General features: G+C 46.3%; 3 protein-coding genes across 4 annotated transcripts in view; 2 read left to right on the forward strand and 1 right to left on the reverse strand.

Moving 5' to 3' along the window:
- Positions 1-15,949, reverse strand: part of LOC137438805 (tubulin beta-4 chain) — a 140,813-nt gene that overhangs the window by 98,973 nt on the left and 25,891 nt on the right. The gene's annotated exons all lie outside the window — the stretch shown is intronic.
- LOC144888650 (uncharacterized) overlaps positions 1-15,949 on the forward strand; it is a 648,249-nt gene that overhangs the window by 78,633 nt on the left and 553,667 nt on the right. The gene's annotated exons all lie outside the window — the stretch shown is intronic.
- The window catches only part of LOC137438803 (AMP deaminase 3), a 64,078-nt gene that overhangs the window by 32,469 nt on the left and 15,660 nt on the right, over positions 1-15,949 (forward strand). The window contains exons 9-11 of the mRNA XM_078767291.1: positions 4,088-4,192; positions 4,393-4,524; positions 5,087-5,253. Coding sequence (XP_078623417.1) covers positions 4,088-4,192; positions 4,393-4,524; positions 5,087-5,253 — 404 coding nt within the window. The remainder of the gene's footprint in view (positions 1-4,087; positions 4,193-4,392; positions 4,525-5,086; positions 5,254-15,949) is intronic.

A 15,949-nucleotide genomic window follows, 5' to 3' on the forward strand; every position in this document is an offset into this window, starting at 1 on the left:
GTGGATCCCCGCCGGTGACGTCACCGGCTGGAGCAAGGAGATTCTGATGCCGGTCTTGCTTGGGGGACCCACGGGTCGCTACACACGCCCCCCCAGAATGGACTTGGTCCAGGGAGGTCAACCTGAGGGGGGTCCGGATGACCCGACCGAAACGACCCCTGGCCGGTCACGGGGGGGGGGGGGGGGGGTCCGGTGTGGTGGTGGATGGGACGGGGGGTGTAGTGGACGGGGGGCGGCCGCACCGCGGTGGCAGAGCCAGCCGTGGCGGCTGGCCGACGTCCATGTGGGCCGGTTTGAGGTGGTCCAGCGAGATCCGGTCCGCCCGGCCGCCGATGCTGACGATGAAGGACTTGTTGTCCCGGCGTAGGACCCGGAAGGGTCCGTCGTAAGGTGGCCGGAGCGGCCCCCGGTGCGCGTCGTGGCGCACAAAGACGTACTCCGCCGTGCGGAGTGCTGGGGGGACGTAGGAGTGGGGGTCGCCATGGCGGGACGTTGGCACCGGGGCGAAACGTTGGGCGGCCTCCTGGAAGTCCGTGCGCTGGCGCGCGGCGGACCAGGGGCTGGTGGCGTCGGGCACGAACTCGCCCGGGACGCGGAGAGTCTGGCCGTACACCAGCTCGGCGGTGGACGCCTGGAGGTCCTCCTTGGGGGCCGTGCGGAGGCCCAAAAGGACCCATGGGAGCCGGTCGGCCCACCCGTCGTCCTGGAGGCCGGCCATGAGTGCGGCCTTCATGGAGCGGTGAAACCGCTCACACAACCCGTTGGCTTGGGGGTGGTAGGCCGTGGTGCGGTGCAGAGTGACTCCCAACGAGCGGGCGACCGCGCCCCAAAGTTCGGACGTGAACTGTGGGCCGCGGTCGGACGAGATGTCCGCCGGTGCGCCGAAGCGCGCGACCCAGGTGGCGATGAACGCCTGCGCCACGTCGGCGGTGGTGGAGGTGAGGGGCACGGCCTCCGGCCACCTGGTGGTACCCTGGTGACCCCGCCGTGGATCCCTGCCGGTGACGTCACCGGCTGGAGCAAGGAGATTCTGATGCCGGTCTTGCTTGGGGGACCCATGGGTCGCTACAACATAATGCATATAGATATACCCAGGGGTGCACCGAGTTAGGGTTAATAGGCCAAATTCTCACCACAGACCTAATAGACAAGAGAGATTGGACAAGACTGAAATACCGCAGACTGTGCCTCAAAGGGAAGCACCTTTGTCCAGGTGGAGACATGAACGGGCAAGAGCTGTCCATGCTGCGGACACGAACGGGCATGAGGTGTGGCCGCATCTAGCAGTGGAGGCATGGCTGGATGCTGTGGCACGCAAATGCTTGTACAAACCCCCCTGTTGTCTGGATGCAGCTTCCTCTGTCAAGTCACCAGGCTTCTCAGTTCTCCGCTGTCCGCAGTTCATACCACCACTTTTCTAGCTTCAGAATCCGACTCGCATCCATGACACCATTAGCTCCTCCCCTCATGGCTGTTATTGGTCCTTGGCTCAGTCTGTGGGTGGGGCAACCCTTCCCAACCTTTCAACGAGATTGTATTGTGCGGTTTTTCTGTAATGGGGGATTCCCGTTTTAACTTGGCACCTGATGGAATGTCAGAATGCTTAAAGCAACATACTAGACAGATTATGAAGGGAAGTACATTAATATGGGTGTCAAGACTTCCGGTTCTGGTCTTTGAGCTTTGGCCGTGCAGATTTTCGCCTCTGCCAACTTCCTCAAAGATAAGTCTTCCCGGTCATTTTTGTCGCGGTTTTACTGTTTATTTTGTTGTCCCCATGTTGTGCCGATTTGTGTGTGTTCGTCGGACTTTTCGTCCCGGATTATTTGATGCCTACCTTTTCCTAGTTTGAGTCCATGATCACTTTTTATTGGCTTTTCTCTCTAATACCTTCAGCCCCTTTGTTTTCTCCTCAATCCCCTTACCTGTTCTTCAATTCCTTCCATTTATACCCCCTGTTTAGTGTCTTAAATATCAAAAAAGACAAAAAAATTATTTAAATTCCTTCTTACATTCAAACCTTACACCTTCTGGACCACACTACTTCCTCTCTCTGCAATTTTTCCCATTTCCACTCTGCATTCCCACTGTGATTGTGAAGGTATTCATCACACAGCTCAACTTTCTTTTCTTTAACCTATTGCTTTGCCCTTGTTCTACCTAACCTTCCAAAAAAAAAAAAAAAAAAAAGGAAAAGGTAACTGCTCCCATCGTCCCAACCATCTGCTTATATACACCTCCACGACCTCCCCAGATGGTATTCATGGTGCCTTTTATAGTCAGGGCCCTTAGGGATATTTTGGTTCAAATTCTTCCAAAAGCATCAAATTTGGCGCAGATGTTGCCCATGCTGTACTCTTTCGATTTTTGACGGGCGCCAATGGCGGGCGGTATGATCCGGGGACCATACCGGTCCATCCCGCCATGTCACCTGACATATGACGTCATAATTAGGATATGCATCCAATCACATGACATACTATAAGTGGTCAAAGTTCACTTGATCGAAAAGTGAATCGATCGAAAAATGAAGGCAGGGATCCATTTTTAAGGTTTTCATAAAATCCAATATGGCCGCCAGGTCACATGACCTATGACGTCATATTTATGACATGTATACAATCATGTATACATGAACCCGGATCATGATCGCACAAAAATTTAACACAAGGATATGGCATACAGTTCATAAAACATCAAAATCCGTACCTTTGTAATTAGACTGATGAACTGCATATGCCTGAAAATTAGGAAATGGACATGTAAATATTTCCTCTAATTGTCAAAAATAAGGTCAGAGTTCGATGACCCAACCCAGAAACATAAAATGGTGAACCTCGTGTAAATCTTGACAAAAAACTCAAAAACCGACATGTTTGACCCAAAAATTACCTTTAAGATGCCTTGAGGGTTGACCTTGACCTCGAATCATCAAAATAACATCATAATTGGATTCCTCAACCTCGAAAACCCCTGAAAAGTGGTATCATACATGATTCCAACCCTTTTGGTTATTTAACTGATTTTCCTCTAATCCGGGTGGCGGCCATTTAGTATTTCGCTAATATGGGGCCCCCGGGGGGGGGGGGGGGCGCCCGTCTTGGCGCCCGTCAAAAATCGAAAGAGTATGGCATGGGCAACATCTGGGCCAAATTTGGTGCTTTTGGAAGAATTTGAACCAAACGGCCCCAAAATATCCCTAAGGGCCCTGACTATTACAATGTTCCAACTTCCTATTTCTCCCATTTTGAATTCTCTATTTTATTACAATTCGCTCTTATTCTTCCTCTTCAAAAGTCTGCTTTATGAGAATATGAGAATTTGGAGAAGACAAATCAATAATGTTGTGAAAAGGTGAAAGGTCAGTGTCACCTAAAATCATCGATTTTTATCAAATTGACCTGAAATTTTAATTTACAGTTTGAATTTTGTCATCAAATTTTCAACAAAGCTTTATTATGACAATATGGAGAGGACAAAGTAATCATTTGGTCAAAAGGTCAAAGGTCAGCATCACATAAAATTGTCAATTTTCATCCAATTGACCTGAAATTTTAAGAATTTGCATATTGGGTCACTGAATTGCTTTATCAATCAAAAGCTAGAAGCCGATTGTTTGGTTTTTAGATCAAAAGGTCAAAGGTCAAATGTCAATGTTGCATAAAATTGTCAATTTACATCTGATTGATCTGAAAATTTAAGAATCAGCATATTGGGTCACAGAATTGGTTCACCAATCAAAAGCTAGAAGCTAGTTTTTTTTTTTTTTGGTTCAAAAGTTTAAAGGTCAATGCTGCACAAAATTATTAATTTTCATTTTGGATTTTTTTTTTTTTTGCTGGTTTCGTCATGTTTAGCATACAGAAGACGAAGAAAGACATCTGAATACAAAGCGGACGTCGAAGGGGTTTACCTTTTCAGATGCTTTCCAGTTATTACTATTTTTCAGTTTTGATAGTTTTATGGGAATTTTATAAACAAAAGTCGAGATTGACTTGGAACCACCCTCATAATTTCCGTGACATTGTGTTCTTCATGAAACTGTGGTGCAGCCTTTTACAACCATTTTTGGATATTCCTCCTGCAGGTGTACAAAGACAGTTCTGGCCAGGAACTTGATCTTCGTGAGTTGTACCACAAGCTTCATCTCAACCCTCAGAAAATTCGGTTGGACACACTGGATGTGCATGTGGTAAGATGCTATAAAATATCCACTGGCCTGTTTCCAATGTAATTTGCGAACTGGGCTGTGATCCATCCACTCACAAGGCTGCTAATTCATAACAGCCTCAACTCGGTTTTTGATGAAATAACCAAAGTGCATGACTTGTATATTTTCGTAACAGACATGTTTTTTTGCTAGAAAAGCAATTATTCGAAATGTCTCTATAGGACAGAGACACATTTGATCGGTTTGACAACTTTGGGAAGAAATACAATCCTCTGGGCAGATCGGAGCTGAGACAAGTTTACCTCTACACGGACAACCTGATACAAGGACGCTATTTTGCTGACCTCATCAAGGTGTTGCAATTGGATTTTTTAAAACTGAATGGAAAGCATTACTATGTGAGGGAAGCTTGTAAAGAGTAAAATTCGATTAGGTTCTCATTTAATTTTTTTTTAATTGTGAAACTCTTCAAGTGCTGCACAAAGTAGTATATTTACATCAGTCACAGATGTTTCGAGAGTCATTTGACAAACTCTATGAACATGCCTTCCTGTCGATGCTTTCTTATTTTTGGCCTTCTTTCTCTTTCTCTCATCTCGAGGATTTCTTCCTTCCTTTAAAATTTCCGTATCCATACCATGGTCGATTTCTCGCAATCCAACTTTTACCTTCTCAATACTGAACACCATCAAGGTTCTATTCTTGACTTGCTTCTTGTTTTGCTTATATCCTCTTGATTTTCATCGCTCTTCCTTCTTTTCACACAAAGTGTATTCATTCATATGCTGAAGGTTGGAAAAATTCAGTATTTGGATTTAAAAAATGGGTTTTTTTGTATACAGTCGTACAATTGTGAGCATCATCCCATTCAAATGACTAATGCTGTATTGACACAACCTATTTACGAATTTGTAGGGGGTGGCAGCCAATTACCAGCAAAGGGTTGGAAAGTGCTTCACTGAGCTGCGTATATCAGTGCGCGGAACATCACTGGATGAGTGGAGTCGTCTGGCTGACTGGTTTGTGGAACAAGAAGTCTACAGCCCTCACATACGTTGGGTGGTGCAACTCCCACGGCATTTGTGAGTGAGAGTTTGTGAGTGCATGCGCAAAGGTTGTTTGTATCTTGCAGCACGTTTGCAACAAATCAACTTTGGCACGTGTTTTGTAGTAAGCTCTCGATAGTAAGCAGATGTTCTGGTTCTACGTAGACGGTGTAAAAGTTTTTATTTGAACTAAAATAATTGGGATGACTTGCATCCTGTGACCTTGACAATACGTGATTGTGTTATTGCCTCACACTCGTTTGTTAAGCTGCCACTAATATATTTGCATCTCTGTAAGATTGATAGTTAATTAGTCTAGGTTTATGGGGGCTTAAGGGGGTCTCAAAGTCAAAAGGATCTAAAATAATGTCTAAAGGGGTTTAAAGGGTCTAGCTCTAGAGGGGTCTAAAGGTCTGGAGGAGTTTACGTGGTTTAAAGGATGTAAATATCTAAAGGTGTCTAAGGGGTTTAAAGGGTCTCAAAGTCGAAATGGTCTAAACTCTAAAGGCTTAAGAGGTGTGACTGATGTTCTAACAGTACATAATTAACAAGAAGAAAAAGACATAAAATGTCATAGCCCCCATGGTTTTAGTAATTTTGCTGTCCGGAGTTGAAGGCCGTCAGTCGGCCATCTTTGGTCAGATTACTAAACAAAATCTTCTGCATATGTATACTCTCATGTATTGTCTTTGTGCCAAGATTGAACAAGATCTGTCCATGCATGTCGAGAAATGGTTGGGGACATGTTTAAGTAACAAAATGGCCGCCAATCGGCCATCTTGGATCTGATCTCGAAAGAAAGTGACATGCATATGTAACTCATTCATTAATCTGTGTGCCAAGTTTGAACAAGATTGGTAAATGCATGTCCAAGAAATGGTTGAGGCTGTGTCTTTGATCGTGAAACAAAACGATGCATATATGTATACCATCATGTCTTGTCTTTATGCCAAGTATGAACAAAATCGGTCTATACATTTTTGAGATATGGTTGCGGATGCACGCATGGATGGACGAGACCCAATCCATAAGCCCCCGTATCGGACTAAGTCCAACAGGAGCTAATAATAATAGACATATAGTAACATGGGTCGAGTGAGGCTTCATGGCTTCACGGCTACTTTCACTGTGTTTTTTGTTTTTATTATATAGATTAGTGAGGTACCCATGCTATGCATGGGTGAGAAGCCAGAAGCAAACAGACAATGCAGAAACGGCAAATGCTAACGCATGAAACCAATAAATTCCACATTCCTGTTGCACCTTCAGTCGCACGTCAGACATGGACAGCAAGTTCGTTAAGGACTTCCATGAAAAACGTACCCATTGGCAAACAAACGGGTACATTTGTTCCATACCCACTAAATGGTGAATCTGCATATGGCGATCCGCGAATTCACATTTAGAAAGTAGAAACCGTCACGGCATTTCGTCATTCACTTGAACTCGATATCTCTTTTTTTCATTTCCAAACAGCATAACTCCAATCACAAATGAAATAACATTAATATAAAAAATAAACTTTTAACAACATTCGTGACATAAACAAATATTTAAATCCTGATGTGAAGTTCCGTACGGTTGGGTGAATACAATTACGAATTCAAAATCGTAATTGTATTCACTCAATTCCAATCATCAATTGATACTTTAACAAAACGTTTTTTTTTTTTTTTTTTTTTGTATACAAGATCGAGGCTCGTGAAAGAGCGAACATTAATCACACAGAAAGACAAACCGACACATAAAACATATAACATCGGGAGCGGTAGACAAGATGGGGAGAGAGGGGGAAGGACACAAACACAACATTTGAGAGCAGGGACCGAGAGACATGGAGACATCGAGAGATCTGAGAGAGGGCGAGGGCTTGGGGGGGGGGGGCATTGGAAGGGGGCGGTGGGAGAGGTATAAAACATATGGACACTGCCAGGACTTCCAGGAAAGAAGTTGGAATTTCAAACAAGGTGGATCTGGGGTGAATTAGCGGGGGTAGAAAAGATCAAGGTTTTGGATGGGGGAAGATAAGAGATGGTGGTGAACAGCTGTTTTAAAGACCTGGAGGGAGGAGTGGGATTGAAGGGAGTGAGGGAGTTTGTTCCAGAGGCGGGAGAAAAGAGGAATGAAAGAGTGAAGGTGAGCAGCGAGCCGAGATTTCGGCAGTTTAACCATCAGAGGGTTGCTGGCAGATCTTGTGCGACCTGTAGGAATATTTGGGGGACAGAGCACAGAGAGAGCTGGGGGTGCAAGGCCGGAGAGGAGTCGGTAGAAGACAGAAAGACCACCTACCTGCCTGCGGTGAGTGAGTGAAAGGCCCTCAGAGATAGCTTCATCGCGGGAGATTCCAATAATTCTGAAAGCTTTGGTTTCAACAGCGTGAAGCCGAGCTAGGTGTGAGGCAGGAGCACCGGCCCATAGGGGAGAACAGTATTCCATTGAGCTGCGGATGAAAGCCTTGTATGTGGTGAGGAGCTCAGGTGTGCCGAGGAAGGACTTCGCACGACGGAGGATGCCCAGTCGGCGACTGGCTTTGGAGGCCAGCTTGGAAATGTGGTTTTCCCAAGAAAGATCATGGCAGATAGTGAGACCCAAAATCTTGAGCGACAGAACTTCTTGGAGAGGATTGTTGAGAAAGTAGATGGGAGGGTTGTCCAGTCGATCTTTTTGGAGAGACATAGTAAGAGTGTGAGATTTGTCAGGATTGAAAGACATGTTCCACTTGTTTGACCAGTCTGTGATTTTGTCCAGGTCTTCAGAGAGTGAGGAGGCTGCAGACTGCCGATCTGAGGGATGAGGAATGGAGCCGCAGAGAGTGGAGTCATCAGCAAAGAGATAGAGAGGATTTTCGAGAGAGTCAGAGAGATCATTGATGAAGACCAGAAAAAGCACGGGGCCCAGAACACTGCCTTGGGGAACTCCAGCCTGAACAGGAAGAGGAGATGAGAGAAACCCATTCAGGGCCACACGTTGACGACGACTAGAGAGGAAGTCCGCCAGCCATGCGTGGAGATTTCCATGGATACCAAAGGAGGAGAGTTTGGTGAGCAGAGCGGGGTGCCAGACCGTGTCGAAGGCACGTGATATGTCGAGGGAGACAGCTCTAATTTCCTGTTTGGCATTGAGGACCTCCATCCATTGTTGAGACAGCAGAAGCAGCATGTCCAGAGTAGAGTGACCTGGCCTGAAACCAAATTGATGATCAGAGATCAAGCCATTGGAGAAGAGGAAAGATTTCATATCCGAAGCAATGATGGATTCCATGACTTTGCTGATAATTGGGAGAAGGCTGATTGGTCTGTAGTTGCTAGGATCTGTTTTTGCACCTTTTTTGTGCAAAGCGGTGATGTTGGCTGATTTCCAAGCAGATGGCAGTTGACCTTGAGCGAAAGAGAGGGTGAAGAGAACAGAGAGAGGGTGAGATAGAGCAGCAGAGCAGGATTTTAGGACCCGTGGGCTGATGCCGTCGGGTCCAGTTGCAGAATCAGAGTCGAGGGTTGACAGAAACTTTTCCACCTTGTCAGGAGGAAAGGACACGGAGTCCAGGAGCAGCAGGGTACGACTGGGTATGGTGGATACAGAGAGGGATGGGTTTGGGACACAAGATTTAGAGGCAAACACAGAGTTGAGGCATTCAGCTTTTTCACGTGCGGAGTCAGCTGTGTAGCCGTTTGAGGTAAGGGAGGGGATGGAGGGGGAACAAACACCAGAAACGGATTTGACCAGACGCCACCAGGATTTGGAAGAGGGAGACAGATAAGAGAGTTCGGTCTTGAGAACGGAGAGATATTGTTTCCTGGCTCTCCTGAGGGTGGACACACACTTGTTTCGGGCTTTGTGAAAGGAAATGAGATTTCCTTCCGTTGGATTTGCTTTCCAGGAGACGAAGGCAAGTTGTTTCTGGGCAACAGCCTCACCACAAGATTCCGTGTACCATGGACGGGAGGAAGGGTATGACAACTGAAGACGAGATGGGATAAATCTGTGCATGAGAGAGAGCAATTTACTTTGGAAGAATTCCCAGGATGAGTTGATGTCAGAGGTGGTAGAGATGGGAGACCAGTCCAGATGATTGATGGCTGCTTGAAGACCGTGCCAGTTGGCCTGAGTGAAATGCCAGACTCGTCGACGCTGAGCAGGCTCCCTGAGGATGGTCAGAGAGATGTCCACTTTAACAAGGACATGATCAGATGATCTGATCGGAGCAGAAGAAGAGCAGCAGACATTTTCAGGGAAGTTAGTCATAACCAAGTCCAGAAGAGAAGATGTTCCATTGACTGAGATCCGGGTCGGGAAATTGACAGATTGTGTCAGTCCCAGTGAGTCGCAGAAGTCCTTTGCTGAGGAGCCATGGCTGGTGAGAGAGGTACCCACACCCAGCCAACTGGCATGATGACAGTTGAAATCACCACATATGAGGAAGAGAGAGTTGGGATGAGTAGATAGAAGTTGGTCCATATCATCAGACAGCGAGATGTAGATGGAGTCATCACTGTTTGGTGGACGGTACAACACACATATGAACAAGAGGTGGGAGCGAAGGGGAAGCCGTAGCCAGAGGTATTCCTGGGGGTGAGGTGGAGAGAGTGCAGTGCAGGGCGAGTGAGGAAGAGAGTTTTTGATAAAGATAGCAACCCCGCCTCCAGGACGAGGCTCAGGTCTATCATACCGGAGGAGGGAGTAGCCCGGGAGAGATACTATGGAATCAGAGACATCATAAAGGAGGAAAGTTTCTGTTAAGCAGATCACGTCTGGTTTGACAGAAGCAACCTGTATGGAGAGATCAGTTAAGTTTGAACGAAGGCCCCGGATGTTTGAGGTCCATACCGTTAATGAAGAGGAAGGGGGAGCATCAGATACAGAACAGGGGGGAGGAGGGGTAGGGTAAGATGTGGAAGAGGTGGAAGAGGTAGGGAGAGCTGTTGAAGGTGTGTCAGATATTTCAGAATAGCTCGGAGAAAGGGAAGGATGGGGCGGACAAAAGGTTTGATGGTGATTGGGTGAGCCACAATGAGGTGTTATTTGAGGAGGGGGAAGAGCGAGGCAGAAGGTTGGGGGAGATGGAGGTGAGAGTTTGAAGGGGGAAGAAGCGGGGAGGACGCTTTGAGGAGGGGGAGTGAGAGGGGGGAAATTGAGAAGCAATGAGGGTGGGGAGATTTGAAGGGGAGGGGTGAGGGGGGAGTTTGGGAGGGAAGGGACAAGGGGAAGGATTTGAAAGGGATGGGATATGGGGGAGATTTGGAGGGGAGGGGTGAGGCAGGAGTCTAGGAGGGGAGGGGCGAGGGGGCGTCTTGGCGGGGAGGGGTGAGGGGGTAGTTTAGGAGGGAGGGGGCAAGGGGGGAGATTTGAAAGGGATGGGTGATGGGGAAGATTTGGAGGGGAGGGGTGATGGGGAAGATTTGGAGGGGAGGGGTTATGGAGAAGATTTGGAGGGGAGGGGTGAGATTGGATTTTTGAAAGTGTACGATTTATGGGAAACGAACATTTATTGCAAAATGAGTTTCTTGTGACCGAGTTAAAAATACGTTTAAGGACGCTGGATGGAGGATGGAGTGCAGGAGAGTTTAGGGAATGTAGAAAAAAGGCACTATAGGAGATGGATATTTTTTTTAGGATGAATTGATTTGGTGAGCAAGTCGAAAGCAGCCTTTTATAGAAGAAGATGAAAAAGGTGTTATAAAATATGACGGAATACATAACTTGAGGGGAAAGTGTAAACATTGAAGGTTAATGAGTGAAAACTATCTGGGGAAATGGGGGAGAAACACGTGGTCGAAGAACGAACGAACGAATAAGAATGAATAAACGAATGAGAACAGAGAAGGGAATTTTTTTTTTTTTATTTTTTTTTTTTTTTTTGAGTTGAGATTTACACAAGGAAGTAGGCTATGGGTGAAAAGACTGGGAATACAGAGAACGAAAGTTATTGGATCACAAACGACGGACCGCTGAGAGAAAAACAAAGCCTCAAGGTTGTACAGTGCACACTGTACAAGGCCTCAAGACACGACACGAATTAACACGATTTTCAATACAGGTATGAAAGATTTGCACCGAAAAATCTTCGTCGGGACACAATATACGTACAACACCATAAATAAATACAGTTTTAACGAAAATACAAATGGGAACAATCACTTAACTTCGATTTCAAATCGTTCGCGATGCGGCAAAGGCCTTGCTCGCGACACGGCAAACAGACGATCAATTTATGAAAGATAAACACCGAGAAACAACCAAAGCTGCACACAATAACTTCACACACCGAAAGATAAATACAGTTTCGACAAAATACAATTGTGAACAGACTTAACTTCGAAAAACGTGGAGACCGTGTGGAGCTTCGAAAATCCCTCCCACCGTCTCCGAGATCTCGCGAGACCTTAATCGAGACCGATTAACACGATTAACCTTTAACGATTTAACATTACGATTGAATGACGGTTGTATTTGGATATTATCAAACCCGCTCATGCCCGTCATCTGTCCACTTCCGCATTCGCGGCAGGTTCATAATTATCATCAAAATCTAAACAGTATTTGTAGAATTTCAATAAAAGCCACATCACTGTTCATATCGGTAAATATTATTCCATCATGTTTGGGAAACTTGGAAAATTTGGAAAAACAATATAGCCTATTTTACTCCCAGGGGTCCCAGGAATACCCACCCAAAATATCTTTGCGATCTGTTGAGCCGTTTTTGCGGTACATTCGAACGGACAGACAGACATTTGGTGAATTATAGGAAGATTAGGGGAAAAGGACGTCAAAATGATTGGGGGCCAAAACTCAACACATCACAGAGAATTACAATACACACAAGGTGATGAATTATTTGCAATATATAATAGTCCAAGAAATGAGACTTACCCTCGGAAATCGAAAAAAGACATGTATTTTGCAGGTTTTCAATGGATCCAATAGCGTTGAGGTGGTTTTTTTTTATTATCCAAACCTAGCCCTCGATCTTCCTTGAGAAATGCAAAACGACCAAACAAATAAACACACACAACCAAACTTTCTTCTTTATATATTAGATTAAAAGATGATGACATCTGCTCAAGCGACCTCGCCCCCCCCCCCCCAAAATGGCGATTTGATTACGTCATATATCACGTGACCTGCCACGTCAACTCGAGGATACTTTTGCTGCGGGACTTGTGTTTACGTGCTGGTGCGGCCTACATATTCTCTGAACTCTGAAAAAGTACTAAGAATGCCTGGTAGATGTATGGTTGCTGGTTGTAGCAATACATCCAAAGATGGTGTGAGTATGCACGTTTTCCCAAAGGATCCAGCTGTAAGGAAAATATGGATAGCCAGGGTAAAAGTGCACAACATATTCAAGCGTCATTTGCAGCGTCCATTTTGAAGAAAACTCGTGCGACACCAGCCTGTATTCCCAGTTAGGGATGAGTAGATGTAAGCGATTAAAAGCCGACGCGATCCCCACGAAGATTAGAGATTATTCTTATCTATTGGACAAGTAAAAGGACAGAACAGCTGCGGAAGGCATGAGAAGCTGAGGGAAAGGAACATTTTCACTTTTCACCCCTCAGCCCAATGGGCTAAGGGGTATTGTCGTCACGGGCGTCGTCCGGGCATCCGTCAACTTTTGGTTTCCGTCAATTTCAAGGAGAACTGCTTGTCCGATTAAATCCATTTTTGCAGTGTGTGTTGGGGTTGAGTTGTGGAAGGTGCCTTTCGAAAATGGGCGCGCTGTGATTTTCAATATGGCCGCCACGGCAGCCATCTTGAAATTGGTTTCCATCAATTTCCAGCAGAATGGCTTGTGCGATTAAATCCATTTTTGCAGTGTGTGTTGGGGTTGAGTCGAGGAAGGTGCCTTTCGAAAATGGGCACGCTGCGATTTTCAATATGGCCGCCACGGCAGCCATCTTGAAATTGGTTTCCGTCAATTTCGAGCAGAACGGCTTGTCCGATTAAATCCATTTTTGCAGTGTGTGTTGGGGTTGAGTAGAGGAAGGTTCATGGGTGCGAAATGGGTTAATGGGTTCATGGGCAAAAATTTCATTACTTGCAGTTCCTACTTCGCTTCAAATAACAAATTATCATCAATGCTTCCTTTCACCATGCATGGGCTGAGGGGTTACGCCCTATTTGCGGTGCTATTTATGTGCATTTATATTTAGCATCAGCCATGATCGCCACCACTTTACTTAATGTATGTTTTGCCCAAATATGACACACCCCCCCTCCCCGTAACGCTTTAAGAGATGCCCCCTAAAATTTACGTAATACACAATGAAGACACCACCTCCTCCTATTTCGTACCTTAATCCCGGGATGCTATTTATCCCGTTGTTTTTTCAGTTACTGTGAACTATATTTGAAAAAGTAAATGCGGTACAGTGTGCCGTCGATAAAATCAAGCAACAGTGAAATCCCTGTAATGACATCATTGGACTAATCTCTCCGAGTGATAATAATAATAATAATACATTTATTTTATATAGCGCTTTTCAAGAAGCCCAAAGACGCTTTGACAGAGTACAAAAAACAAGTGCAAAAAGACAAAAATAAATAGGTAAATAATCAAAGCAAAAGGAAGGAGAAGGAGAAGAGATAGTCAGGGGTTAAATGCTGTGGGTTAAATGTTAAATGCAGGGTTGAACAGGTGGGTCTTGTGTGATGTTTTGAATGTGGTGAGTGAGGAGGAGTCTCTGATGGTGTGAGGTAGTGAGTTCCAGAGGGTGGGAGCAGCGATGGAGAAGGCCCTGTCCCCCCAGGATCTGAATTTGGTCTGGAAGGGGGGGGGGGGACAGGAGGTTGGCGCCAGCAGAGCGGAGGTTGCGGGTGGGAGTGTGTCTGGAGAGGAGGTCAGTCAGGTAGGATGGGGCCAGGTTATGGAGGGCTTTGTAGGTCAAGAGGAGGATTTTGTACTGGATTCTCTGGGGGATGGGGAGCCAGTGAAGCTTATAAAGGACGGGGGTGATGTGGTCACGGGTCCGGGAATGGGTGAGTAGACGGGCAGCGGAGTTCTGAATGTATTGGAGTTTATTGATGATTATTGAGGGTTAACCATAGAGGAGGCTGTTGCAGTAGTCCAGACGGGAGGTGATGAAGACGTGGATGAGGGTTTCTGCAGCCGTGGAGGAGAGGGATGGACGGAGACGGGCGATGTTTTTCAGGTGAAAGAAGGCTGTCTTTGTGATTTGTTTAGTGTATTTGTCGAAGGAGAGGGTTTGATCAAAGATGATGCCAAGATTCCGGATGTGAGGGGAGGTGGATACTGGGAAACCGTCAATGTTGAGGGCGAAGTTATGGGTGGATTTGGTGAGCGTTTTTGGGCCAATGATGATTATTTCAGATTTATCATAGTTAAGTTTGAGGAAGTTGATTTGAAGCCAGGATTTTATTTCAGTGATGCAGTTTGTCAGGATAGAGTGGGTGGCGGTGGAGATTGACTTGGTGGAGATGAAAAGCTGGATGTCATCGGCGAAGCAGTGGAATTGGAGACCATGACGGCGGATTAAGTGACCAAGGGGGGACAGGTACAGGATGAAGAGGAGGGGGCCGAGAACTGAACCTTGGGGGACACCTTGGGGGAGGGGAGCAGTGGGGGATTTGCAGTTATTGATGGAGATGAACTGGCGTCTGTCAGAGAGGTAAGATTTGATCCAAGAGAGGGCAGTGCCAGTAATGTTAAAGGTGGTTTCAAGTCGGGTGAGGAGGATGGTGTGATTGATGGTGTCAAAGGCGGAGCTGAGGTCGAGGAGGATGAGAATGTTGAGGTTGCCGGCGTCAGAGGAGAGGAGAAGGTCGGTGGTGATTTTGAGGAGAGCAGTTTCAGTACTGTGGTTGGAGCGGATTCCGGATTGGAATGTTTCATACAGGTTATTGGCAGAGAGGTGATGTTTGAGTTGAGTGGCTACAGCGCGTTCCAAAACTTTTGACAGAAAGGGTAGGTTGGAGATGGGTCTGAAGTTATTTAGGGTGTCAGGGTTGAGTCCAGGTTTTTTCAGAATGGGGGTAACAGCAGCAATTTTGAGGGATGGTGGGACGATGCCTTTAGACAGGGAGGAGTTTATTGTTGCAGTGATAAGTGGAGAGAGAGCAGGAAGGGAGGCCTTGACAAAGCTGGAGGGGATGGGGTCCAGAGTGCAGGTGGCAGTTTTCATTCCTATGAGGAGTTCAGAGAGGTCATTAGGGGAGACTGGGGAGAATTGAGACAGGGGTTGGCAGGATAAGGGGGGGCAGGTGGTTTGAGGGGGAGCAGGTGCGGTGGTGGTTAAGCTGGTGTAGATGTTGTCAATTTTGCTTTGGAAGAATGAAAGGAAGGAGATGCAGTTGTCTACTGTGAATGACTGGGTGGTGGTGTCCAGGGGGCTGAGGAGTTTGTTTATTGTAGAGAAGAGTGCTTTTGGGTTTCCGGAGCCAGAGTGGATAATTTGAGAGTAGTAGGCGGAGCGGGCGCGGGAGAGGGCATCTTTGTAGTGCTGCAGGTGGTCCTTGTCGGCTTGGGAGTGAATTGTGAGACCTGTTTTATTGCGGAGTCTTTCAAGTTGGCGAGCACGAGTTTTCATCAGGCGGAGTTCAGGGGTAAACCAGGGAGCAGAATGGGTGAAAGAAACTGTTTTGGTTTTTATAGGCGCAAGCTGGTCGAGGCAGAAGGAGAGAGTGTGGTTGTAGTAGTCAGTGAGGTCAGAAGGGGTGTGGAGGTCAACGAAGGGAGAAGTGGATATTTTTTCAGAGAGGGTGGATGAGAATG

The sequence above is a fragment of the Myxine glutinosa genome, chromosome 13 (assembly GCF_964187855.1).
Source record: "Myxine glutinosa chromosome 13, kmMyxGlut1.1, whole genome shotgun sequence".
Lineage (NCBI taxonomy): Eukaryota > Metazoa > Chordata > Myxini > Myxiniformes > Myxinidae > Myxine > Myxine glutinosa.